General features: G+C 42.7%; 1 protein-coding gene across 2 annotated transcripts in view; it reads right to left on the minus strand.

Annotated features, from left to right (window-relative positions):
- DCHS1 (dachsous cadherin-related 1) overlaps positions 1–26,204 on the minus strand; it is a 106,717-nt gene that overhangs the window by 43,100 nt on the left and 37,413 nt on the right. For both annotated transcript variants that reach the window (XM_073612704.1, XM_073612703.1), the window contains 3 exons: positions 13,201–13,377; positions 4,438–4,669; positions 1,265–1,501 (listed from right to left, as the gene is read on the minus strand). In XM_073612704.1, the coding sequence (XP_073468805.1) occupies positions 1,265–1,501; positions 4,438–4,669; positions 13,201–13,377 (646 nt within the window). The remainder of the gene's footprint in view (positions 1–1,264; positions 1,502–4,437; positions 4,670–13,200; positions 13,378–26,204) is intronic.

The following is a 26,204-nucleotide window of genomic DNA, read 5'->3' on the forward strand; positions in this document are numbered from 1 at the left end:
ACCATGGCGAGGCCTGTTCTGAGTGAAACCTGTCCTGTTAAACCTCTGTATGGTCTTGGCCATCATGCTGCAGCTCATTTTCAGGGTCTTGGCAATCTTCTTGTAGCCTTGGCCATCTTTATGTAGAGCAACAATTCTTTTTTTTAGATCCTCAGATAGTTCTTTGCCATGAAGTGCCATGTTAAACTTCCAGTGACCAGTATGAGAGAGTGAGAGTGATAACACCAAATTTAACACACCTGCTGCCCATTCACACCTTGTAACACTAACGAGTCACATGATACCTGAGAGGGAAAATGGCCCAATTTGGACATTTTCACTTAGGGGGTGTACTCACTTTTGTTGCCAGCGGTTTAGACATTAATGGCTGTGTGTTGAGTTATTTTGAGGGGACAGCAAATTTACACTGTTATACAAGCTGTACACTCACTACTTTACATTGTAGCAAAAGTGTAATTTCTTCAGTGTTGTCACATGAAAAGATATAATAACATTTTTAAAAAAATATGAGGGGTGTACTCACTTGTGTGAGATACTGTATGTATGTGGGTAATGCTTGGATTAGGCTTTTGTAGATATGCGGTATGAAGAAAATGGTTGTAGCTTGCCCAACCTGGTAAGGTCTGTGCTATTTTGACGATGAAAGTATTATTTCATACTCAGCACCCAGGGTATATGGAATTTTTTCAAGGAGCTTTCTTTAAGCCTTATTCTAAGTTTTCCATTAACTCTAACAAAGTCAGTGTTAAAATCTTTTGCATTACTTGTTGAACTCATGTAATGTATAGATGGCATAATTTTTTTATTTATCAAAGTTGAGTTTTTAGGAATAAATAAATGAATTGGAAAAATGTTTTATCCTACTAAGGGACGAAAGACAATGCAGATTCATTTGGGTGTATTTACTAAAAATAGACAAATAGACTTTGCAAGTGCAGTTGCTCCATAGCTTAGTAAATTAAGTGAAGCTTCACTTTCCAAAGAATACCCAATCACATGCAGGGAAAATAAAAATAAAAAAACAGCATTTTTGCTTGTGCATGATTGGAAAATGGATGTCAGCAGATTTTCCCCTTATTTAAGTTCTGTAGCAACTGCATTTCCAATGCTCAGTCTATTTGCCTTTAGTGAATCCACCCCAATTGTAATGAAAACCAATGCTTGTAAATTGCTAGGTAAATTGTGGATAAAGCAGATGTATCGGATCTTATAGAAATCTCAAAACGGTGTAGATACACAGTGCAGAAGTCATAACAGAATATACCTGCTGGGTTGGTGGCTTTCACACTACCCACACTTGTTCCAGGAGGCGTATCCTCAGATACTGTGAAGTCATACTGGGGCTGCAGAAATGTAGGCACATGGGCAGCACTCGGCAGAATGCTGACATTTACCCGGGCATTCATCTCGGCTCTGACTCCACCTCCATCCTGAGCTCCCACTTCCAGATGTAGGACAGAGCCAGCCCGTGCAGACAGAGCACGAGCCACGATAAGAGTACCTGAAAGAGAGTCACAGTAAGAACCTATACAGAGAGCATCACCATAATAGTTATAGTGTAGGGCCACCACCACATATCATAAACACTGGGTTTTATTTACGAAAAGCATATAGACTGTGCACTTTGCAAATGCAGTTGCACTCATTTTTCCAGAGCTTAGTAATGTAGTGAAGCTTTACTACATTAGATCAAAGAAATCAGCAGAGCTTCACTAAGCTCTATGAAAAATGAGTGCAACTGACCTTGCAAAGTGCACAGTCTATTTGCCTTTCGTAAATCCACCCCAGTGTGTTACCACCACCATAGATAATGGACAGTGTGCCACCACCACCATATATCATAGACAGTTTTCTACCACCACCATAGATCATAGACAGTGTGCCACCACCACCATATATCACAGACAGTGTGCCACCACCACCATAGATCATAGACAGTGTGCCACCACCACCATAGATCATAGACAGTGTTCCACCACCACCATAGATCATAGATAGTGTGCCACCACCACCATAGATCATAGATAGTGTGCCACCATAGATTATAGACAGCGTGCCGCCACCACCACCAAAAATCATAGATAGTGTGCCACCAACACCAGAAATCATAGACAGTGTACCACCACCACCATTGGTCATAGTCAGTGTACCACCACCACCACTGTAAGTTGCCAGAAGCACTTAGGTGTACCCACCATAGTTACTTTGTTAATGATGTCGGCAAAAACAATTGTCCATTTGTTTTACCAGTTCTTATTCTTATACATACTATTGATCCGGAGAGGAAAAAAAAAGCAAAATACCGGTGAGCCAAATTTACATTTTAATGTCTAAAGGATGTAAGCCAATTCTGAACTCATTACCTGAAGTCAGTTATATTTCCTAATATTCTTAATATCTCATAATTATAGCAAGGAAGGCATTCAATTCGCAAATGCATTTAGTTAGATATTACCTATTAAGTTTGACTGCCTGACAGCACAGAACAAATGCACATGCAGTTTCACAAGGCAAAGAGTACTTAATTTTTAAAATTTTATTTTAGTATACTATTTTTTTTTTAAATACGGCCCAAACACATTTAGCACTTGCTATCTTTTTCTGGACTGGTGTGCAGCTTTAGACCGTATGAATAAAAGCTGACCGCTGAGAGTACCCACACCAACGTAATATGGTTTTTCCCAATGAAGTAACTCATTTTGCTGGACACCTTGGCCTGTTACAAGAAGTGGAAAAATAACGGATCTACTGGCAGAATCAACAAGAAATAAAACTGTCGCTGTTGACAGACTTCATTAGACACGTCATTTTCGACTTTTCCACTAGTTAGGTTATTATAGAGCTCTGTCAGATAGCCACTAGAGGGAGGTGTGTATCTGACTTCCAGAAAGTACATTGATTTCCATGAGTGTACCGACTGGTAGAATGGCATTGCGAAGAAGGAGACAAGCATTGTGTAGTTCTGCAAATCAGGAAGCACAACCTGAGTATGTAATGAGGAATTATGATTCCCCACATGTACATATATAATTACAAATTACTATTAAAGGCAAGCTTTTTCAAACATTAACCCTTGACTGCCCGCCCACTATGGCCCTTTAACTGGGTCTTAAGGCTGGGGGGGGGGCAAGACAGATTTGGAAATTACGCGACCAGAGTCATTGGCTGTCACAGTGGTTATATGATGGGGAGCCCAGCCTGACAGCTCCTGATCATATCTCGAGTGAACGAGAGATGTCGGTGACAGCTTAGGCGTTGTGCTTGGAGCATGTAACCAATGCACTCTCAGTACAGAAACCTCAGCCACCACTGACACATAAGTATGGTGTGTGAGCATAAAGGCACATATGAGTTACATGGTTGGCAGGAGGTTAGCCCACCCTGGTAGCAACCACCATAGATGGTAGACATAGGTCCTCTTATAGGGGAACTAAACTCTACAAATCCCTACCTCCACTCCAACAATGCGACAGCTGCGAGGTCCCTCGCTGTCACCAACATCTTCTCCCTGGCTACTTTAGGGTGCCTGGTCTTCACCCACCTGGTGCCTGGTCTTCATTCCAGTGCTGAGGTGTTTGGAGAATATACACTGTGCTGAGTATGCACAGCTCAGTGTACATTCTAAAGAAGATTGTGAACAGGCATGTGAGTTTTAGTGCAGAAGAGACATGACATGTGATATAGTTAATTTGTTACATTTAGTTTCACTGTATATACCATTTTTTTGTGAAGTTGGCCATTTCCGAACCTCCTTTGGCTGCACTATTAATGAGGGGGGCTAAACCATACCTTGGCAAAAGCCTGCGTTGACACCTGAGCAGAGTGATTTTCCTGGTAATTTTGCTCATGTATTAAGCTTAGGCATTTGGTTCCTGGGCTGGGCAAGGAAAGGAGAGCAGTTCTAGAGGAGGAGAGGAGTCCTTTGGGTGCAAAAATGCATGTATCATGTATTTACAGGCACTCTCAATGCCAATGAAATAAAAAATGCCTGAATAGGCTAAACAAAAAAAAAAAAAAAAAAGCTAATGTCCTTTATTTGAGTGTAAGGCGTAGAGCTTATGGCCACTGAGCGTACAAGTGTGACCAGGGACAATTAGAAAGAATGGGATTCTGCATATTGAGTGTAGTCAGGCTTAGAAAAACAAGCTGAAAAACACTCAAGTGTGAAGGGGTCTAACAGTAAACATATGGTGGTCATATTATGTTCTTCCATCCCCTGTAAGGACCACATTATCGGAAACGTTGCCCAGTTTGCACATGCCAGAAATGTATTTGGCAGTAAACACTGTTGCTTACTTTTCTGGTCTGTCAAAATGTCCAAATTTCTTTAGCATCACATAAATCCACAACTGTACCACGTCACAATATTTTTTACTATGGTTTAAAAAATTTGTATTTTTACACAATTTTTTTTTTTTTTTTTAACAGTGACCTTACCTGTATCGGGTTCTATGCGTAGAAGTGGGGGGCTATTCCCTGATATGATATGGTAGGTGATGATACCATGAATTCCTTCATCTTTATCGCGGGCAGTCACACTGAGTATAGGAGTGCCTGGTGGGCTCAGTGTGCTTACACTACCCCCATATTCCAGAGGATAGAAGACTGGACGGTTATCATTGACATCTTCTACGGAAACCCTCACAACACATCCAGAACTCAGACCACCCTGCAAGAAACAAGAAGGATCTTAGATACATATACACTCTGTCCATCGACTGTATTCTTATTGTGTAGCGGGGGGGAGCAAAAGTCCATTCTTTAACCCACAGCAGTCCAGCTTAGATTATCACTTAAAATATAATATTAATGGTAAACCATTTTTTTTGCACAGTGCATACCGGTAGTTAACATAAAGGTATATAACATACAGTGAGAGGAAAAAGTATTTGATCCCCTGCTGATTTTGTACGTTTGCCCACTGACAAAGAAATGATCAGTCTATAATTTTAATGGTAGGTATACTTTAACAGTGAGAGACAGAATAACCACAAACAAATCCAGAAAAACGCATTTCAAAAAAGTTATAAATTGATTTGCATTTAAATGAATGAAATAAGTATTTGACCCCTTCACAAAGTATGACTTAGTACTTGGTGGCAAAACCCTTGCTGGCAATCACAGAGGTCAGACGTTTCTTGTAGTTGGTCATCAGGTTTGCACACATCTCAGGAGGGATTTTGTCCCACTCCTCTTTTCAGATCCTCTCCAAGTCATTAAGGTTTCGAGGCTGACGTTTGGTAACTCAAACCTTCAGCTCCCTCCACATATTTTCTTTGGGATTAAGGTCTGGAGAGTGGCTAGGCCACTCCAGGACCTTAATGTGCTTCTTCTTGAGCCACTCCTTTGTTGCCTTGGCCATGTGTTATGGGTCATTGTCATGCTGGAATACCCACTTACTGCACAACCCATTTTCAATGCCCTGGCTCAGGGAAGCAGGTTCTCATCCAATATTTGACAGTACATGGCCCCATCCATCGTCCCTTTGATGCGGTCAAGTTGTCCTGTCCCCTTAACAGAAAAACATCCCCAAAGCATAATGTTTCCACCTCTATGTTTGATAGTGGGGATGGTGCTTTTGGGGTCATAGGCAGCATTCCTCCTCCTCCAACACGGCGTGTTGAGTTGATGCCAAAGAGCTCGATTTTGGTCTCATTTGACCACAACACTTTCACCCAGTTTTCCTCTGAATCATTCAGATGTTCATTAGCAAACCTCAGACGGTCCTGTACATGTGCTTTCTTGAGCAGCGGTACCTTGCGGGCAGGATTTCAGTCCTTCATGACGTAGTGTGTTACCAATTGTTTTCTTGGTGACTATGGTCTCAGCTGCCTTGAGATCATTGACAAGATTCTCCCATGTAATTCTGGGCTGATTCCTCACCGTTCTCATGATCATTGAAACCTTACAAGGTGAGATCTTGCATGGAGCCCCAGACTGAGGGAGATTGACAGTTATTTTGTATTTCTTCCATTTGCGAATAATCACACCAACTATTGTCACCCTCTCACCAAGCTGCTTGGCGATGGTCTTGTAGCCCATTCAAGCTTTGTGTAGGTCTACAATCTTGTCCCTGACATCCTTGGACAGCTCTTTGGCTTTTGCCACGGTGGAGAGTTTGGAATCTGATTGCTTCTGTGAGCAGGTGTCTTTAAGAGACACCATTTAAGAGAGTGCTCCTAATCTCAGCTCATTACCTGCATAGAAGATACCTGGGAGCCAGAAATCTTGCTGATTGATAGGGGATCAAATACTTGTTTCACATATAACATGCAAATCAATTTATAACTTTTTTGAAATGCGTTTTCTGGATATTTTTGTTGTTATTCTGTCTCTCACTGTTAAAATAAACCGACCATTAAAATTATAGACCGATCATTTCTTTGTCAGTGGGCAAACGTACAAAATCAGCAGAGGGTCAAATACTTTTTTTCCTCACTGTATTTACATTATACTCTATATATTACACAAACAGACACCACCCTATTCACATAGAGTAGGCAATAACATCATTACTGTATAACAGAGCATCACTTTCTGGAATTTTCTCTAAGCCAGAAAACGTTTCTACACCAGTGCCCTACCCTACACTTACACACTGCCACACCACTTTTTACAACAATGCTAGGTTTACTCTCTATCATCTACCTAGACTGATATTTCTTCGATCTGGGTCCAATGAAGGATGGACTTATCACTGAATCCAAGGTTGGATGTACATGGACCATGAATGAAAGCCATGAGACTAATTCCGGCAACAGCCTGGCTATAGAGAGGTGCAGTAACTAGTGCTTCTCTAGTACTAGTAGAGAGCTTCCAAATTTCTGAAAATGTATTTGTGAGCGGTAGCCAATTGTTCCTATATTATGGAGAAATGGAAACAAAGATTTTAATGCATGTGCATCTGCCAAATTTGATCACAGCAGGTTTTGATGATCTGTCAACTACAAACAAAAAGAGGTGCTAGATCTTCTATCATTGGTATCTGATGTTGTCAAAGACCATTCTACTGAGACAAGATAACTTGCTTTGGCTAGGCTGCTTACAAATACCAAACAAAGGCCCCTAAAAAGAGGGGAGTCTTCAGACGCATCCAATAAAACAGGAGCACCACACCAAACATCTGAAAGTCCAAAGCAATGTTTTAATAAATGATCAGTAGAAAGAAATGCAGCATGTTTCGGGGATTTGGACTCTCCCCCTTCACCAGGACTTGTGTATTGTATAATCTATAAATGTGGCTGGACTTGTGTAAAAAAATCAAATTCAGCCACATTTAGATATTATACAATACATAAGAGTGTCCGAACCCCCAAAATGATTTCTTTCTACTGATTCACGTATGGATGCTCAGACCTTTAGTGGGAGCTCCTGATTACTCTAATGCCCAGATAAGTGTCCTTGTGTGATCCTTATAACGTGTTTTCTAAAGGGAAGCAAACATCCCAACTGCATTTTTGTGTCCAACCAGACCCTTAGGCCCCTTGCACATTGGGTCGTCTAGCTGCTATGCACCCAGGAGGGACAGGTGCAGCATCCAGGGCCCTAAGCACAGGTACCACTTGCTACAGCCTTCAGTCCCATCCTGCTGCAGACTGCCATAGACTGCTATCCTGCTAGACACTGCACTCGTCCTTCCTGGGAACACTAAAGATACACAGCAGCTTAACAGTCCCATGTGCAAGGTGATTGGGCTAGAACTTACCCTCTTGGATGGACCTTATGTTGAGAGGAAGGTCATTCAACGCTATATCCATGAATAGGTTAAACCAGTAACATCAGCGGTCCCGGTCCATACACCTTTTTCCCCATATTTTTATTCATAAAGGCAGAACATAAGACAGACCATAGACCAAATATGACAAATATAAAATGACACACTCCATGCACTAGGATAAAGGCCTACTAGGTAGTAGGGGCTGTGCTAAGGATGCTGTTACCATCAGTCCTTTCAGCATTCCTGGCTGTGCTGACAACTCCACCCAGCGACCCCTTGTGTCACACGTAACTCTGCCCCTACACGTGAGTACACATACCAGTAAGAAGGTGTACAGGCTGGGACCTCTGATATTACTGTATTAACCCTTTATTGGCTTACTCTCAATATAAAGCCCAACTACAAGAGTTGTAGCTCAATAAGAGTGTGATCTAGTTATAACAAATTTGCTGTGCAAATGCCCCAATCATTTACACAGCCATCGTGATAATCATCACAATCTGTCTAATATGTTTATTTCTTATGATCTTCAGCTCCATCTAATGGCCATAATGTGGAATTTTCCCGAAATACCTGATTCAGGAAAACACCTCATTATGGCCATTAGATGGAGTTGATGGACATTATAAATAAACACATTAGACAGATCATGTTGATTATTTGTGATCACTGTGTGAATGCCTCAAGCAAAAAGGCCCTCAACTGTGTTGTTTGGAAAGACACTTTGACACATTTGATTTCCTTTGAAAACTACATTATAAAGATCACAAACATATACTTATCTTGACTTGGCATTTATGAATTAGGGCAGTGAATTATGTACAGGGATGTGAATTTGATCAGTGTGATGGACAAATATAGACAGTTCTTACTGTCACACTGGGAGGGGATGTACTAAAACTGGAGAGTCCAAAATCTGGTGCATTTCTGCATAGAAACCAAGAAATCAGCTTCCAAGTTTTATTGTCAAAGCTTAATTGAACAAGCTGAAGTAAGCAGCTGATTGGCTACCATGCACACCTGCAATATAGTCTGAGTGCTCCAGCTTTAGTAAATCCCCCCTATATGTTTTTTGTGGATCACTTGATTATATGGTTGTTCTGTATTCCACATGTTTTATATATAAATTGCTGAGTCTTATTGCTAAGGCTCTGTTCACATCTAGCCGTTGCTATTTTTCGGGCGTTTTTTCTGGCTTTTATTTGGAGAGTTTTTTTGCAGAGTTTTTGCAGCATTTTTGTACAGGCATTCTGAAGTTCAAACTGTCACCAATGTAAAAGAATTAAAAAGCCTGTAATCTGCCAAAAAAGAAGCTCATGTACTTTTTTGAGCGACGGGCATTTTGCTTTAGGTGACAGAACGCTCAGATGTGAACAGGGGCCATTGAAATGAATGGGATTTGTTGGGCGTTTTTAGAGCTGAGGCTCATACCCCATACACACGATCAGAAATTCTGCCAGCAAAAGTCGGATCTGAGCTTTTGGTCAGAAATTCCGACCGTGTGTATGCTCCATTAGACGTTTGCTGGCAGAATTCCAGCCAGCAAAAGATTGGGAGCATGTTCTCTATTTTTCGGTTGGAAAAAGTTCCAATCGGAAATTGCGATCTTCTGTACAAATTCCGACACACAAATTTCCTACGCATGCTCGGAAACAATTTGACGCATGCTTGGAAGCATTGAACTTAATTTTCTCGGCTTGTCGTAGTGTTGTACGTTACCGCGTTCTTGACGGTCGAAAGTTCAGAGAACTTTTGTGTGACCGTGTTTATGCAAGGCAAGCTTGAGTGGAATTCCGTTGGAAAAACCAAGTTTTTTTCCAACGGAAAAAACACTTGCGTGTACGGGGCATTAGAGGAGAAAAACACCCAAAAACGCCTAGGTGTGAACAGAGTCTAATAAATAGGAGATTGGGTATACGATATAGGGGTAGAGAGAGAAACACTCTAATGATGGTTTTGGATATTTCTGGATAAATCCCCCATTTAGATGCTGACAGCTTAGAGGGGGAAAGTAGAGCGTGGAAGAGTCATTTATTGATATTCTCAGGGAGATGTCCGCCTGACTAAGATTGCTTACCAAAACTGGTTTCTAGTACTTATTTCAAAGTATTAATGGATCATCAAATACCATTCCTTGCTAACGGTAGTTGTAGAAACATTTGTTGGTTTGATTCGCCGAAGTGTTACTCGATCCAGTCCAAGCCCACACTTCAGTAGGACTACTAACTTTTCTGGTTCTTGGGACTGATTGACCTATTCTCTGTGTCTAAGGACTGGAGGTGGATATATAATATGGGTCTGAGCACTGACAGATTGATTATTTGGATCGTTAGACTTATTATATATACAGTATGTTGGGACCCGTTTATCTCTTTGGTTTTTAGAACTCATGGGGTAGTCTCTGGTTTACAGAGCTAAAGAAATGAATTCTGGATTTTATGACTACAGATAAGATAGGGTCTGTAGATTTGTTCTTAAGTCAAATTTGTATGTTGGAACAGGTATATTTTTTAAGTGTAACTCCAGCCAAAAAATATATTTTTAAGTTTTTTGAATAGCATATGGAAGGGTTACCACCCCTGTAAAATTTGTTTTGCTGTCTGTGTTTCTGTTCAGAAGATTTCAACTTACTTTATGTTCCTGCGATAATTGGATTTTGAACATTTTGTTTTGGGTTGTTGTGGAAACAAGTATTGGTGATAAAGCTTCAGTGGAGACACATTTTTCCCATGTTAAAGTGGTGTTCCAGCCACAATTTTGTTTTTTGTTTTTTAAAGTCAGCAGCTACAAACACTGTAGCTGCTGACTTTTAATAAGGACACTTACCTGTCCAAGGAACCCGCAATGTCGCCCCCAATCCCCCCCACCCCCCCCCCCCCGAGGCCAATCCATCCATCGGCCCGGGTGCAGGCACCGCCATTGTAACTAAGGGAAACCGGCAGTGGAGCCTTCAGGCTTCACCGCCGTATTCCTACTGCGCATGTGCGAGTCGCGTGGCGCTTTCTGAATGGCCCGTTGTCTTCTGGGACGCACACAGGTCCCAGAGGGCAGCGGGGTGAAGGAGGAAATGACGCCCTGGGCCACGGCCGAGGTAGGACAGAAGTACACTCAGTACTTCACATAAGATAAGTAAAAAGGAAAAAAAAAAATTCATTATCCAAAATCAAGTGGTGGAGGGGTTGTCATTCCTTTAAGCACAAGTTGTAAAATAGGGTGGAACTGCACTTTAACTCTTACAGGAGTGAATTTCCCTTCCTAGAGTTAAATTTCCTTTCACTTCCCTCTCACTTCCTGTTTCTCCCTTCGTTCGTAAGTACGAGTCGTTCGTAACTCAGATGGTCGTAACTCAGGGACTGCCTGTATTTGGATTACCATGATTTTTAATTTTTTTTTTTTTTTTTATTTAATAGTCTACAAATGTATCCAGAGCTGTATTTACCACAATGGCACAATACTTACAGATTGTGATACATTTTTTACTTATTTTTCCTTTTTCCTTCCACCTCTGGACATTTGTGGCTAAATCCGTTATAAGAAATATAGAAATATAGAGGGAAAGGGGTGCAGGGGTTGGTAAGAGAAATCAGAATCCTTTTTTAGAGGAAGCATACAACTTTCTCTTCTTTTTTTGGTGAGTACTACTAAAGCAGAACTCTGGGGCAGATATAAAAGACACAAATGAATGCAGCTCTGTATTCAATAATACAATATTATTTTTTTAATGCAATTGGTGTATTACCTAAATTTGACCTGATATCAAACTCTTGCAGTTACAATACAGCATTGCTGAGACTGGTAAAGGGAGAAGCAGCAAAAGGAGCTAATAAGTTGTGCTTATATACTAGCATAGGACATGCGCATAAGTGTGCTGCTTTTCTTTTTACTGTCCAGTCACAGGCTAGGTGAGGAACAAGCCCTGTGTTTTCTTTTTCTGTCAAGCAGGACTGTAATATGTGCCGGAGCACACATATTTACAAACCATGTGGTAGGTAAAACAGCTTCCTTAAATATATTTAATCTGTGTATTTAATACTTTGCCTGGAGTTCAGCTTTAAAATGTTGTTGTGAATATGGAGCCATGGGCGTAGAATAAGGTGTTGCAGGGGTCACAATTGCAACCATGCCCCTAGCCCCAGGGGGCACTGCAGCTCCCTGTCATATTATCACATCCTCCACAAAGTCCAGCTCCGATCTGCCCTAGGGCCCCACAGCCACGCTCCAATACTGGGCATCCACTTTGCCTTCCACAGTCCACACCCCTCTGTTCTCATTGGCTGGGGAGAAGCTGTGAGCCATTTCCTGAATGGAGAGGAGCATGGGGTGAGAACAGCCTAGGATGGGGAAGTGTCTGTGCTGTGTGCTGGCAACATGGAATGGTAACCGAGCTCAGCGAGTTAAGAGGAGAAGAGAGCCATCCTGTAGCCACGATGAGACCGATGTCACTGGTGAGGTAAGACACCGCTCAGTGTCTCCTAGTCACCAGCTGGGATTCTTTGCACTTCCCCCACCCAGAGATGTCTGCTTACCCCACTTTCCTGACAACTGGGGAGAAGACACACACCTCTGGGAGGTAACCTTCCCCCAACACTGACAAAGAAACCTTCAGAAATTGCTAAAACAAATCCCTTAACATTCCCTGAGGGGCTGCAGGCTCCAGATTTTGTGTCACACGGCTTTGCCCCCCCCCCCCAGATCTAAGTTGCACCCCCCCAAAGCCCCTAGGCCCTGACCACCCCCTCCACCCTGGATGCAATGCCCGACTGCTGAGCTCCTTTCCCATTATGGCACTCTATACTGCTCCTCCTCCACAGGGCTGAAATCACATTACTTTACAACACAGCCAGTTGGCCATGATCTTCACAGGGTGTATCTGCCTATTGCAACTACACTGCCAATCCGACCAGAGAATTTCACAGGTCAGAACGGCAACATAAAAGCCAGATACACCCTGTGAAGGCTGTATCTGTGTAAAGGAATGTGATTTCAGCCCTGTGTAGTGTGTTTGGGGGGGGGGGGAGCTCTGCCAAGTGACCTGCTAGGGGTCCCTATCCTCTGATTCTCCAGTGGTGACCCCTGTCCTCTGATGTAAGGAGGAACTCTGGGAACTCAAAACTCTTAAGCCGGGGGGGGGGGCATGTCAACTTTTGCATCGGGTCCCACAAGCTTCAAGTTATGCCTCTGATGGAGCCCCGAACAGTACCTTCTTTGGCTAAGTTTTAATCAGATGACACAAGAGGCAGAGCTTGTACAAAAGGACATAATCATTCAGATAGGCCTAGGACAGCACCTTGTCTAAATACGGTTCTGAACATATTTTATGATCTGGTTAAATCATTGCCTGCATTCCAGAATTTGTCTTTGAAATGCCCTTTGATCCTCTCGTTATTCCTCAGTATATTTTTTTTTCATCCCATACCCCATTCTCATTGCCTACACATCCCTCTGCTTTCCCCAGCTCCTCTTGTCTCCCAAGGCCCTCTCACCCCATCTGTGGCGGTCACATGAAGCAGGAAGAATCTTTCTCCATCGTCTCGATCCAGAATGTCTGAGAGGCAGATCTCTCCGCTGTCCGAGTGGATCTGAAACTGAGGTGGGGTTGCCGGGCTTAGAGAGTAGGATACGGTTCCTAGACTGCCACTATCTGCATCCGATGCTGAGACCTAGGAGAACAGAGAAACAAAGACTTTCATTTTCCCACAAAGGGCTCTGTGACAAATTACAGGCAATTACAAAAAAAAAGTTATTTAACTGCAATTTAAAATATTTCCACACCCAACAGTAGGGTTGTCGCGATACCACTTTTTTAGGATCGAGTAAAAGTACCGATACTTTTTTTCAAGTACTCGCCGATACCGATACTTTTTTTTTAATGTCACGTGACAGTGTTTTTTTTTTTTTTCTTTTTTTTTAGGGGGGTGGGGGTGGGGTGAACGGTGTCTGTGTGTTTTTTTTTATTTACATTTATTATTTTTTACAATAATATTTGTTTTATTCTTTATTGCAATATGTGTGTTTTTTTTTTTAATCAGCCCTGTTGGGGGGCTTTGGTGAGATATCAGGGGTCTTAACAGACCCCTGATATCTCCCCCTTGAGACAGAGAAAGAGACAGAGGTTAGAGATTCCCCAGTTCCTTTCTCTGCAGCCTCAGCTGCATTGAGAATGAATGGAGAGAAGACAGTGGCTCCTCTCCATTCATAAACTGAAACGTTGTAATCACAGGAGATTACAATGTTTCAGTTAATGAATGGACAGAGTCAGCTGACTCTATCCATTCACACAGCGGAGAGAGACAGCACAACGGAGGGGGACAGAGGAAGAGAGAGGAACAGCAGAACGGAGGGGGACAGAGGAAGAGAGAGGGACAGCGGAACGGAGGGGGACAGAGAAGGAGAGGGGCACAGCGAAGGGGGATAGAGGAACAGAGGGGGACAGAGAAGGAGAGGGGCACAGCGGAGGGGGACAGAGGAACGGAGGGGGACAGAGAAGGAGAGGGGCACAGCGGAGGGGGACAGAGGAACGGAGGGGGACAGCGGAGGGGGACAGAGGAACGGAGGGGGCATGGAGGATGCGGTAACAGTCAGCAGTGATTGCGTGTGGGGGAGTTACAAGCACCGATCACCGCTGTATGTCACTAAAGCAGCTGAAAGCAGCGGGGGGGAGAAGCTTGTAACTCCCCCATGCGCCGATCACCGCTGACTGTACAGGTATCGGCGGAAGCATCGGGAGCATTTGCCCGAGTACAAGTACTCGGGCAAATGCTCGGTATCGGTACCGATATTAGTATCGGTATCGGGACAACCCTACTCAACTGGAAGAAACTTTTCAGCCATGTATACCAGTTCTGTGCAGTGAGCATTGCCCTGACAATTATATGACACTCTAAACTTCTTCAGCTTCCCTTGAAGTGCCAACATAAAAGTTCAGCTCTTGTAAATTTTTTTTGGTTGCATGAAACCAAATGTAAATTATTACTGAATTACTAAGACAGTCTTTCTCAACCAGGGTTCTACATGATCCTAGGATTCCTCTAGAGCAGTGATGGTGAACCTTGGCACCCCAGATGTTTTGGAACTACATTTCCCATGATGCTCAACTATACTACATAGTGCATGAGCATCATGGGAAATGTAGTTCCAAAACATCTGGGGTGCCAAGGTTTGCCATCACTGCTCTAGAGGTTGCTTGGGATTCCTTGAACAATGAACTATCCATGTTGCTCAGATAAGTAACCAGTTACATCAGTGGTTTTTTGGTTATCTCTTAGGGGAAGCATTCTTCCCGTTGACCACCAATATAAGGAATGGTCCTCCAACTGATCATCAATGTAAGGAGCATTCTTCCCACTGACCACCAATGTAAGGATCATTCTTCCTACTGAACACCAATATAAGGAGCATTCTTCCCACTGACCACCAATTTAAGGAGCATTCTTCCCACTGTCCACCAGTGTAAGACACATTCTTCCTACTGACCACAAATGTACAAATTATTCCTCGTATTGACCATCAATGTAAGGAACATTCTTCCCACTTGCCACCAATTTAATGAGCTTTCCTCTCACTATCAATGTAATGAGCATTCTTCCTACTGTCCATCAAGGTACAGAGCATTCTTCCCACTGACCATCAATGTAAGGAACATTCTTCACACTGGCCATCAATGTACAGAGCATTCCTGTCCCTGATAACCAATGTAAGGAGCATCCTCCCCACTGTCCACCAATGTAAGGAGCATTCTTCCCACCGATTATCAATGTAAGGAGCATTCTGCCCAGTGGCTATCAATGTAAGGAGCATCCTTTCCACTGACCTCCAATGTACGGAGCATTTTTCGCACTGACCACCAATATAGGGAGCATTCTTTCCACTGGCCACCAATGTATGGAACATTCTTTTCACTGGCCACCAATGTAAGGAGCATTCTTCCCACTGACTATCAATGTAAGGAGCATCCTTCCCACTGACCTCCAATGTATGGAGTGTTTTGTGCACTGGCCACCAGTGTAAGGAGCATTCTTTTCACTGCCCACCAATGTAAGGTGCATTCTTCTCACTGTCCACCAATGTAAGGGACATTCTTCTCACTGACCACCAATGTAAGGAGCATTCTTCTCACTGACCACCAATGTAAGGGACATTCTTCCCACTGACCACCAATGTAAGTAGAAACCTTTTCACTGACCACCAATTTAAGAAGCATTCTTCTCGCTGATTATCAATGTAAGGAGCATCCTTCCCACTGTCGTCCAATGTAAAGAGTGTTTCTCCCACTGACCAACAATGTAAGTGATATTCCTCCCACTGACCACCGATGTAAGGAGCATTCTTCTCACTTACCAAAAAAGTAAAGTTCATTCTTTCTACTGATTACTACTGTAAGGAGAATTCCTCCTACTGACCACCAATGTATGGAGAATTCCTCCTACTGATCACCAATGTAAAGTGCCTTCTTCTCTCTGACCTATGGTGTAAAGGAGCTGTACTCCCATTGAACTCCAGTTTAAGAGGGTTCTTCTCCCATTGACCACATTATTATATTATTTGTTTAATTTCATTATTATTACTGGGTGTCAAACATTCTAAGTATGCCTCATTCTTTATTTGATTTACTATTATATCTCAGCTCACTCTTTGTGCTAATGTACTGTGACCTGTAGATATAGTAATTATCTGCAGGGGTTACCTGAGATCTTCAAGTTATTTCAGAGGTTTCTCTATGTTAAAAAGGTTGAGACAGTCTTTACTAATGCATTCAAATACATTTTAAACCATTATAGTTGGAAAATAAGACGGAAAGTGGGGCATTGTGGTTAGGTGACATACTGTACATGCTGTGGAAGTGATTGGAGGAGTCTGTATGCCACACATATTTCTTTCAAACCATTTAACAACCATGGAAAGTTGTGCTGAAAGGTTCTTTCACCGACTTTGGCTTGCTGTAAGAGCTGGAAAAGAGCACGATTTGTTGTAGCAGTATCTGATGGGTAAAATTCCTTATGTCATTTCAGGCTTTGGGACTGTTAGGTGTGTGAAATGACAAATGGACATGAGCAGCTGTACCCAGTAAAATATCAGAAAGTGTTAACATTTTAAAGGGCCTCCAACAGTTTGAAAGTCATAACAAACAAGAGCACAATGGGCATTTCCCACGCACGTCCAGTGCAATTATTGGACTTTACTATAAAATAGTAGGGTATGCTTACCATTGTGCTACTACATTGTAAAGTACACCATTCAGTATTGTAATCTTAAAAGAGAAGTTTGGGGTTTTTGCAGATTTATTCTTACCTAGGTGGATGTAGCATTGGTCCCCTAACGGCTCTAACACTGAGAACCGGGCGATCTAACAACGACAGATTGCTCGGTTCTCACAGCTCCCAGAGCAGAGAGCTACTGTCAGTAAGCAGCTCGCTGCTCTGCACACGCCTCACTCACTGGAGCGCTGGGCTGTGGAGGGAGCGGGAGTGGTCACCTCAGGCTCATAGCGGTTTGAGGCATGTGGGCGGATCCCGACCCCAGTTTCATGATCTTGCCTGAGCCTGGACTGGCTCTGTGACGTCAGAAGACAGTGAACTTCAGGTCGCTGTTTGCTAAAAATGGGTCACAGGAGTGCAGATCGAACTGCACTCCTGTGATCCACAAGAGAACTACAGCAAAATGAGTTTTGGCTGTACTTCTCCTTTAAAGAACAACTTAGCCCCGGGAGCTGCACCAAAAAAAGACAGAGGGCAAAGGGCTAGTCATTAATGTAGCACTCACCCCAGGAGGGGCCGCTCAGAATAACCCAGGTTCTCCCTTGTTAGTACAGAGGCTGCCATTCACAAACACAGTTCCATTCTTACAGCCTTTGCTTTGATGTATATTCCTCTATTTTCCTCTTTTTAAAACATCTATCTCAACTTCTTGTGCCCCACTCAGTTTATTCTATATTTACATTGATCTACATATACATTTAATACAGAGATTATTCTCATTTATAGAATGGCTTTTTCTGATATACAGTGTCCATCCAGTCTTCTCATGGTTCTTCCTTCCTCTTTACTCCCAATCTTGAGGTTTCTGCTATATTTTCCATACCCATTCACTCTTTTTGCCCATCCCATATAAATGATTACATTATTATCAAAACATTTAAACCATTGAATTTATTTCATATCGGATTTTATAACTTTTTGTGGCTACTAAATGAATGGGTACAGATGCATATAATGAATTTTGTGCATGTATTTGATATATACATTTTACTTTATGTTTTTATATCACACATGTATTATTTACTATTTTTTCATGTGCATATACAAATAATTTTTATTTCTCATATTTACACCTATATACACATAGGTAGCATTCTAGGTATTTAGTGTTTCATTGTACAATTGTTATATAGATACAGACACATATTTTTCCTTTCTACACGAATGCACTTTATATATATATGTATATGTCTCTAATGATGTATTTATTAAATGTATATGAATGAGTAACATTATACAATAATAATCACAATTTTTTTATAGCACTATACATGCACATTCATCCAGCACTTATAGTTATATAAAATGAATTATTAGATTTTTCAGGTTCACTTTAAGTTAATTTACCTGGATACACATATGTGCCCCTATACTCAACCACACATGTTTGTTATTAACCAAATTTCATTTAAATAATTGATTAGCTTCAATTAATTTTACAATTGATCACATGTTTAATATGCACTAGTATATATTTGTAGCAAAGTTTTGCGGTTGTATAGCTATGACTAAGCACCGTTGAGAGCGTGAAACGCGTCAGTTTTCTTACCCTGTACCCTGCTGTGGTTTGTACTTTTGTTATTTTGCATAATAAAGGCGTTTTTATTGGAGTGCGGCTATCCAGACCTCCCCTCTTCTAACAGTTCCATGCACGCTGACAATACAGGCTCAATCTGGGGAATGTCTTTTTGGAATTCATTCCTTAGGGGCATCGATGTTCAAGAATGTCATGTATAGTTAATTCACAGGCTAAAGGAACACGACAATGGGAGAATATGCTTCCAAAACATTGGCAACTTTGGGTTCCTTGTTCTGTGTGCCAGTGGCTTGCCTGCTATCTTGGGTATACTGTTCTCTCTACTCAATACCAACTTGCCGTTTGACTAAATGTCCCTCTTGTACCCAGTGTGAATTGCACTGAAATGTATTATTGTATATAGGGAGTCCTTACAGTCACATGTTTTCCCATCTAGTTTTGCTACTTCAGTTCCAGTTTCAGTTTGACCTAGGTGGCCTCTTTTATGCCTCTTGACTTCATTGCACCATGGTGATGGGATTATGTTAATAAGAATATGATAGCTAGTAGTAGTTGGCTCCATTCAACTGAACTTCAGTAATGTAGAAGACGTTTTGTACCTTATCCCAGGCCAGCCACTTCAGTTCTAAAGAAGATGATGTTTCCATAACTTGCAAACATCTGATCACAACCTATGGCAGTCAACATCTGCTATGACACAATAATGATTAAAGTGACTTGAGTTGCCCATGTGGATATAAATGCTAGCGGAATGTTTCTGACACTCATTTAAATTGAGTAAACAGGGAATGTAATTGTAGATGTACACTGCTTGTACACCAACCAGGGTTACCTGGGTGTGGTCTAGAATCCAGCTCATGTAACCCATAAAATGAATGTGACCAACTACTGTTAGCTATATCATCAATAACTAAATCCCTTTATAGATCATTTCTCCATTTCATCTTGTTTTGTGAACACAGGTGTCCTTTTATGAAAGTGCGGTAAAATACCGCTTTTCAGTTCTCAGGCATTCTCAGAGGAGATCGCTCTCCTCTGAGTGCCTGTTTATGAAAGTGTGTAGATCGCTTCTCATGTTGAGTTGAGGAGCGATCTACAAACGCCGGGAACTCCTGAGAATGGCTCCTCTCACTGTAATCTCGCGTGATATAGCGGGATTACAGTATGAGGAACCATAAAATACAAAGTGTAACACAAATCAGCACACATTATTCCCCAACATATTAATAAAATAATAAAGTTAAATTCCCCCTACACAATATATATTAACCTAATTATAAAAAAAACATTGTTTTTATCAATATTTAAAGATCATACATGTCCCTATTTAAATGTGAATGGTGTATAGTAAATGAATGTAATGCACATATGTAATGCAGCTATACACCATTCATATAAATGCAATAACATTTATAATCATTAAAAAAATAATTTTAATAAAGTATACAAGTATAAATATTTATTAATAAATTAAAATAAAATATATTTCATAATTGATAAACATAAAAATTGATAAACTGGTGCAATGCGAGAACACTGCGAATCCTCTGCGGGTTCCCGCATCGCACCGACTCGCATGTCAGTTCACACTGCCATATGCGAATCGCTGGGGAGTGTCAATACATTGTTAAGGACACCCCCAGTTCAGCTTGCATATCGCACTGCGAACTGACAGTCCGGACATGCGATCCGATTCTGGTCCGAACAGAAAAAAGGGTCCTGTGCGTGTTTGCACCGAAAGCAGTGCGATATCAGCCATACTATCTGTACAGCTGATATCGCAACGCACAGACATCGCATGTAATGTGAATGGCAGTGTGCTGCGAATTACATGCGATGCCTGTGCGATGTCCGGCATCGCACAAGTGTGAACTGGGCCTAAAAGTTAACACCCCCAAATCAGTTCGCATATCGCAGTGTGATCTGCAAACTCGGACAGTAGTCGAATCGCATGGGTGTGAACACCCTTGCGATCCGATTCTGCTGTGGACCAAAAAAAGGTTCCTGTAAGAGTTTGGTCCGAGTGCAATGCAAATTTAGAAATACTATCTGTATGGCTGAAATCGCATTGCACAGAGATCGGATGTGATTTTGCACTGAAGTGCGGTGCGAATCACATCCGATCTCGGACACCGCAGCAGTGGGAACTGGCCCTAAATCATATTGCATTTGCACCAAAATGGTACAGGACCCTTTATTTGGTCCGCACTGGGTGTGAACACCCATGCGATCCGATTCCTGCACCATTACATAGTTCGCACTGCGATCTGTGAAATGATCTGGGGGTGTCATTAACTTTACATTGACACCCGCAGTGGTGCGCAGATATCAATGTAGGTGCGATGTGAAAACCCGCTTAGGAATCACGCTGGTTCACGCATCGCACAAATGTGAACCCAGCCAGAGACGTGAACATCTAAAAAAAAATATATACATATATCTATACATATCTATATATATATCTATATATATATATAGAGAGAGAGAGAGAGAGCTATATAGCTATCTATATCTATCTATCTATCTATCTATCTATCTATCTATCTATATATATATATATATATATATATATATATATATATATATGTGTAAAAATATATATAATAGATGTATCTATATATAGATATATCTATAGATAGATATAGTCTATATATATCAATAAATATCTATTTATCTATATCTATCTATATCTATACGTATATATATATATATATACACACACACATATACATATATATATATATATATACACACACACTATAAATTTCACCAGTTTCAGGCTTCTCACTCTGATTCTCCACTTCTGAAATGGTGAATCAGAAAGTGAGAATTCTGTCACAGATCGCCAGTGAGGTGCTGAGATCGCACCTTCATAAACTGGCCGTTTCTGTGAAGTCAGTTACAAATTCTCACTGTGCTAAGATAATCAGCGGAGAACATGTTCTCCACTGATTATCTCAGTTTCATAAACTGGTAATGAGCTGAGATCAGCGGTGAGACTCGGGATCGCTGCTGATCTCAGTTTCATAAAAGGACACCCTAGTCTTTATTTACTTAGGCCCCTTTCACACTGGGGCGGTGGGGGCGTCGGCGGTACAACAGCGCTATTTTTAGCGCTGCTGTACCATCGTTCTTGCAGCGGTATTCGGCCGCTAGCGGTTCGGTTTTAACCCCCGCTGGCGGCCGAAAAATGTTAAATCCGCTCGTACAGTGTGGCTATAGCCGCGGTATTACCGCGGTATAGCCGCGCTGTCCCATTGATTTCAATGGGCAGGAGCGGTTTAGGAGTGGTGAATACACCGCTCCTTCCCCGCTCCAAAGAAGCGGCTCGCAGGACTTTTTTTACCGTCCTGCGAGCGCACCCGAGGGCTTTCACACTGAACAAACAGCGGAGGCTGTTTAGGGGCGGTTTTCAGGCGGTATTTTTAGCGCAATACCGCCTGAAAACCGCTCCAGTGTGAAAGGGGCCTTATAGAATGTTTGCATCTCAACGAAGTGTGGGGAATTCCCCTTTTAGACAATGTTCTAGTTGGAAGATTTACCCTCACCTCTTGTTCTGGTTACAAAAGTAACTTTTTGGATTTCTTAAAATTTTGTGTATTACTGGTAGTGGTCACCAGAACAAATAAAAATAGTAAATCTCCCTTGCAGGGACATAGACAGTAATGAGAACGTGGCAGGGGCTCTTTCCCTTCCACACGCTGCTTGTTTGCATTAAAGCGGTAGTAAAATGAAAAAAAAGTTTCCCCCTGCAAGGCACTATCATAGTGTGCTAGTATGCACCACATACTAGCACATTATGAAAGACCTACCTTAAAACGAAGCCCTCAACCGTCAAGCCCTCAGAAGCTTCCATCTTCACCCAGTCTTCCTTCCTGATTTGCAGACTCCGGCCGTTTGAATGGCCGACCCGCAATGAAGTTACTTCAGTGCATGCACGTGTGAGTCTGGGCCGCAGCACACAGCTTTGAAGGAATTGCACGGGGAGGCTGTTCCTTCATAGTGCATGCGCCAGTGACACCACCGGCTGCTGCTTGCTAGAACATCTAAAAGGTGCATGTTTAGGAGATATTCATTTTACCTACAGGTAAGTTTTATAATAAGCTTTCCTGTAGTTAAAAAGAAACAACTAGAGTTTACTACCACTTTAATTCAGTGTGTGGTGCATATCCTAGACATATGAAATGAGGGATGAAAATTTTGAGCCAGGGGGGTTAAATATTGGCCTGGATTAGTTCATCTAGGAATATCAGAAGGAAATAATCTTGTGGGCTTGAATTATAGTGGTGTGTGTGCCATTTGAACCCTGGTGAAATGGCATTGTTGCCCAATGGGCACTCTAACCTCTCCCAAATGTCACTCCTCATAGTAATGGAGATAAACATTGCAGAATATTTTGTGAGGAACTTGTTGATAATGCATCATTAGATGAAACTGTTGCTCTACTGGCCAAATGTCCCTAGCCTGGTGTCAAGTAAGCACATACTGCCCAGGCTCGGGTGACCTAGTGGAAAAATCACACAGCTACTCCCTTGTGTCTCCTGTATAATATATTGCTTAGTCTTTTTGCTCTGTGGAAATATACATTGCTTGGTGGAAAATCCGATATCTATACAGACACGTCTGCTTCTCCTGCTGGGCCTGACATCTCTTCGTCATTAACTGGAACCCATGGAGGAACTCAGAACATATCAGGAAGGTATAGTCAATCAGCTTCCTGTTCTGCTTTGTCCATCTCTGCTGGAGAACTATGACGGAGGAGACTGCTGGCAGCCAGAGACCCGTGCTGTGTCTCAGTGGGAGAGCTCCGGTCACTTCTGCTGGGATTACATCTAATAATCCAGCTGCATATATAACGTCAGCCTCTTTTTTCTGAGTCTGGGCTCTCTGCCTTTTATGTCCTGGTCTGCTGGGTCGGAGTTCCCAGCCTTCTCTATCCTCTTCTGCTAAATCTGGGCTCCTGGCCTTTTCTGTTGGGTCTGGGCTCCTAACCTGCTCTGCCTTTGTGCTTCTGGGTCTGGGCTTTTGACCTGTTTTTCTGGGTCTGGGCTCCCAGTCTTCTCTGTCCTGTTCTGTTGCATCTGAACGTTGGCCTCTTTTGTTCTGCTGAATAAGAGTTCTTGAACTGTTCAGATCTTGGCCTGTTTTGCTGGGTTTGAACTCTGGGCATGTTCTGTCCTGCTCTGCTGAGTCTGGGTTCCAGACGTGCTATGACCTGTTCTGCTGGGTCTGGGCTTTTGACCTGTTCTGCTGGGTCTAGGCTCCCATCTTGCTCGCTCCTGTTTCACTGAGTGTGAACTCTTTGCCTGCACTATCCTGTTGTGTCAGAGATGGGATCTATCCTGTTGTGCTGAATCTAAGATCTTGGCAAACTCTGTTCTTTTTCACTGAGTCTGAACTCTTGACCTGCTCTGATCTATTGTGTGGAAGGTAAGCTCTCAGCCTGCTCTGTCTTGTTCTGCAGTGTCTTGGCTCCCAATCCATTCTGTCCTGTTCTTCTGGGACTGAACCTGTGTCCTTTTTTGTTCTGCTGGGTAAGGGCTCTTGGGCTGTTCCTTGTATTTTTTTGCTAGGTCTTGGTTCTGGGCCTGCTCTGCTGGGTCTTAGCTCTTGGCATGTTCTTCTGGGTCTCAGTTCTGGGCATGCTCTGTCCTGTTGAGTCTGGGTTCCTGACTTACTAAGTCCAGTTACTAAGACTTACTAAGTCCCATTCTGCTGAGTCTGGGCTCTTGGCCTGTTCTGGGCATGTCTTTTCGTGTTCTGCTGGGTCTGGGCTTCTTGCTTGCTCTGGCATGTTCTGCTAGGTTGGACCCCTTGGCCTGTTCTGTCCTTTTACTGGGTCTCAACTCTCCTTCTGTCCTGTACTGCTCAGTTTAGACACCTATCTGGAACTGTCCTATTATGCTCCATTTGGGCACCTGGCCTGTTCTGTTCTTTTCAGTTGGGTTTGGGTTTTCAGCCTACACTCCTGGGTCTGAGCTCTAAGCCTGTTCTACTGGATCAGGGCTGTAGGCTTGTTCTGCTGGGTCTGGGTTCTAGGCCTATTCTGCCATTCTGTTAGATGTTCTGTCCTGTTCTGCTCAGTCTGGGGTCCTGGCCTGGAGAACCCTGTTCTGCTGGGTTTAGACTCCCAGTCTGTTCTGTGCTTTTCTGCTAGATCTGGGATCTTAATCTGTTCTGCTAGTTCTGAGCCTTTTCTGTCCTGTTTTTCTGGGTCTAGGTATGTTCAGTCCTGTTCTTCTGGGTCTGGACCTATTCTGTTTTGCTGCTCCTGGATATGTTCTGTCCTGTTCTTTTGGGTCTGAGCCTGTTCTGCCCTGTTCTACTGGGCCTAAGATCCCAGTCTACTCTGTCCTGTTCAGCTGGACCTGGGCTTTGGGTCTACTCTCTTCTATTGGATCAGGGATCTCGACTGTGTCGCATTCTGAGCCTGGGTTCTGGGTCTATTTTGTTCTGCTGGAACATGGCTTTTGGTCTGCTCTGCTGGAATTAGACTCCTGACCTGTCCAGTCTTGTGTTTCTGGGTTTGGGATCCTGAAATATTCCTTCCTGTTCTGCTAGGTCAGGGCTCCCAACCTGTTTCATTCTATTCTGCTGAGTCTATGCTCTGGGCCTGTTCTGTCCTGTTCTGCTGCTTCTAGCCTCTTGGTCTTCTCCACTCTCATTTGTTATTTAATAGGGAAATTGCCCTTTAATTGCGCATGCGGACTACCCTGGTGGGGGGGGGGGGGGTAATTTGTCCCGCTCTCTTTGTAGCATTAACGTGGCATAAAAACTGAATTGTTACTGCAAACCCTAAGTGTCCCCAGCCACCACAGCGGGTGCAGTGGTTAATAAACTGATTAACTCTTTCCTTGCTGGGTGGCAAGTGTGGCCCCATGCCTGTGAAACAGCAAGAATTAATCTCTCTGCTGAGTAAATATTAACACATCATGTCCTGCCAGAGTATAATCCGCTGTCTGGCTATAAATCATATGACGGCTGTGTCTTAACCCTGTCCCCGCCAGGCGCACGGTTAACTCTATCCTAGCACAGAGGATTCAGAATGGAGGGATACATCATATCTATCACCTGACTGCTAACTAATCCCGATTAGCTTCATGAAATATCACATGAAATGGTTTATGTGGGAGAAGAGGAGGTTTCATGTCTGTCGCCCTGCAGAAAATGACACATCTCAACCCGCCTGCATGCCTGCCAGGATTTCACAATCCTTCACAAGCGAGAGAAAAGAAGCCACTGTTAGTTTTTTAGTTTTTACAAACAGTCCAAAGTGCTGAAAATGCAAAAAGAGAGATAAAATGCAAAAGCAGTGACGTTTTTAATCTCGGCCCAAGCAGGGGGTGCCCCTGATTGACTGACAGGGTACTTAATGGGAAGCTGCCAAGACTCACAAAAGTGGGCTGCCATATGCCCAATAAATACTTAACGCGTTCACTACACAAATTTTTAAGAGTGGTGGGTCCAAAATGACCCCCTGGGGCAGCGGTTCCCAACCTGGGGAATGAGTACCTCAGGGGTACTTGAAAATATTTTTAAAGGCAGAAAATGGCAGGGAACTAATGTTGTTCCTTTGGTCCACTGAGTAAAAGACTGCGGCTGGTGTAAGTGTGTACAGAAGGTCCACAGAGGAATGCCACCTCTGTGCTTCCCAACAGCCATGCTATGGTGGAGTGGTATGCCCCCTGCTTCTCTT

This window comes from Aquarana catesbeiana, linkage group LG02 (genome assembly GCF_042186555.1).
Source record: "Aquarana catesbeiana isolate 2022-GZ linkage group LG02, ASM4218655v1, whole genome shotgun sequence".
NCBI classification, from domain to species: Eukaryota; Metazoa; Chordata; class Amphibia; order Anura; family Ranidae; genus Aquarana; species Aquarana catesbeiana.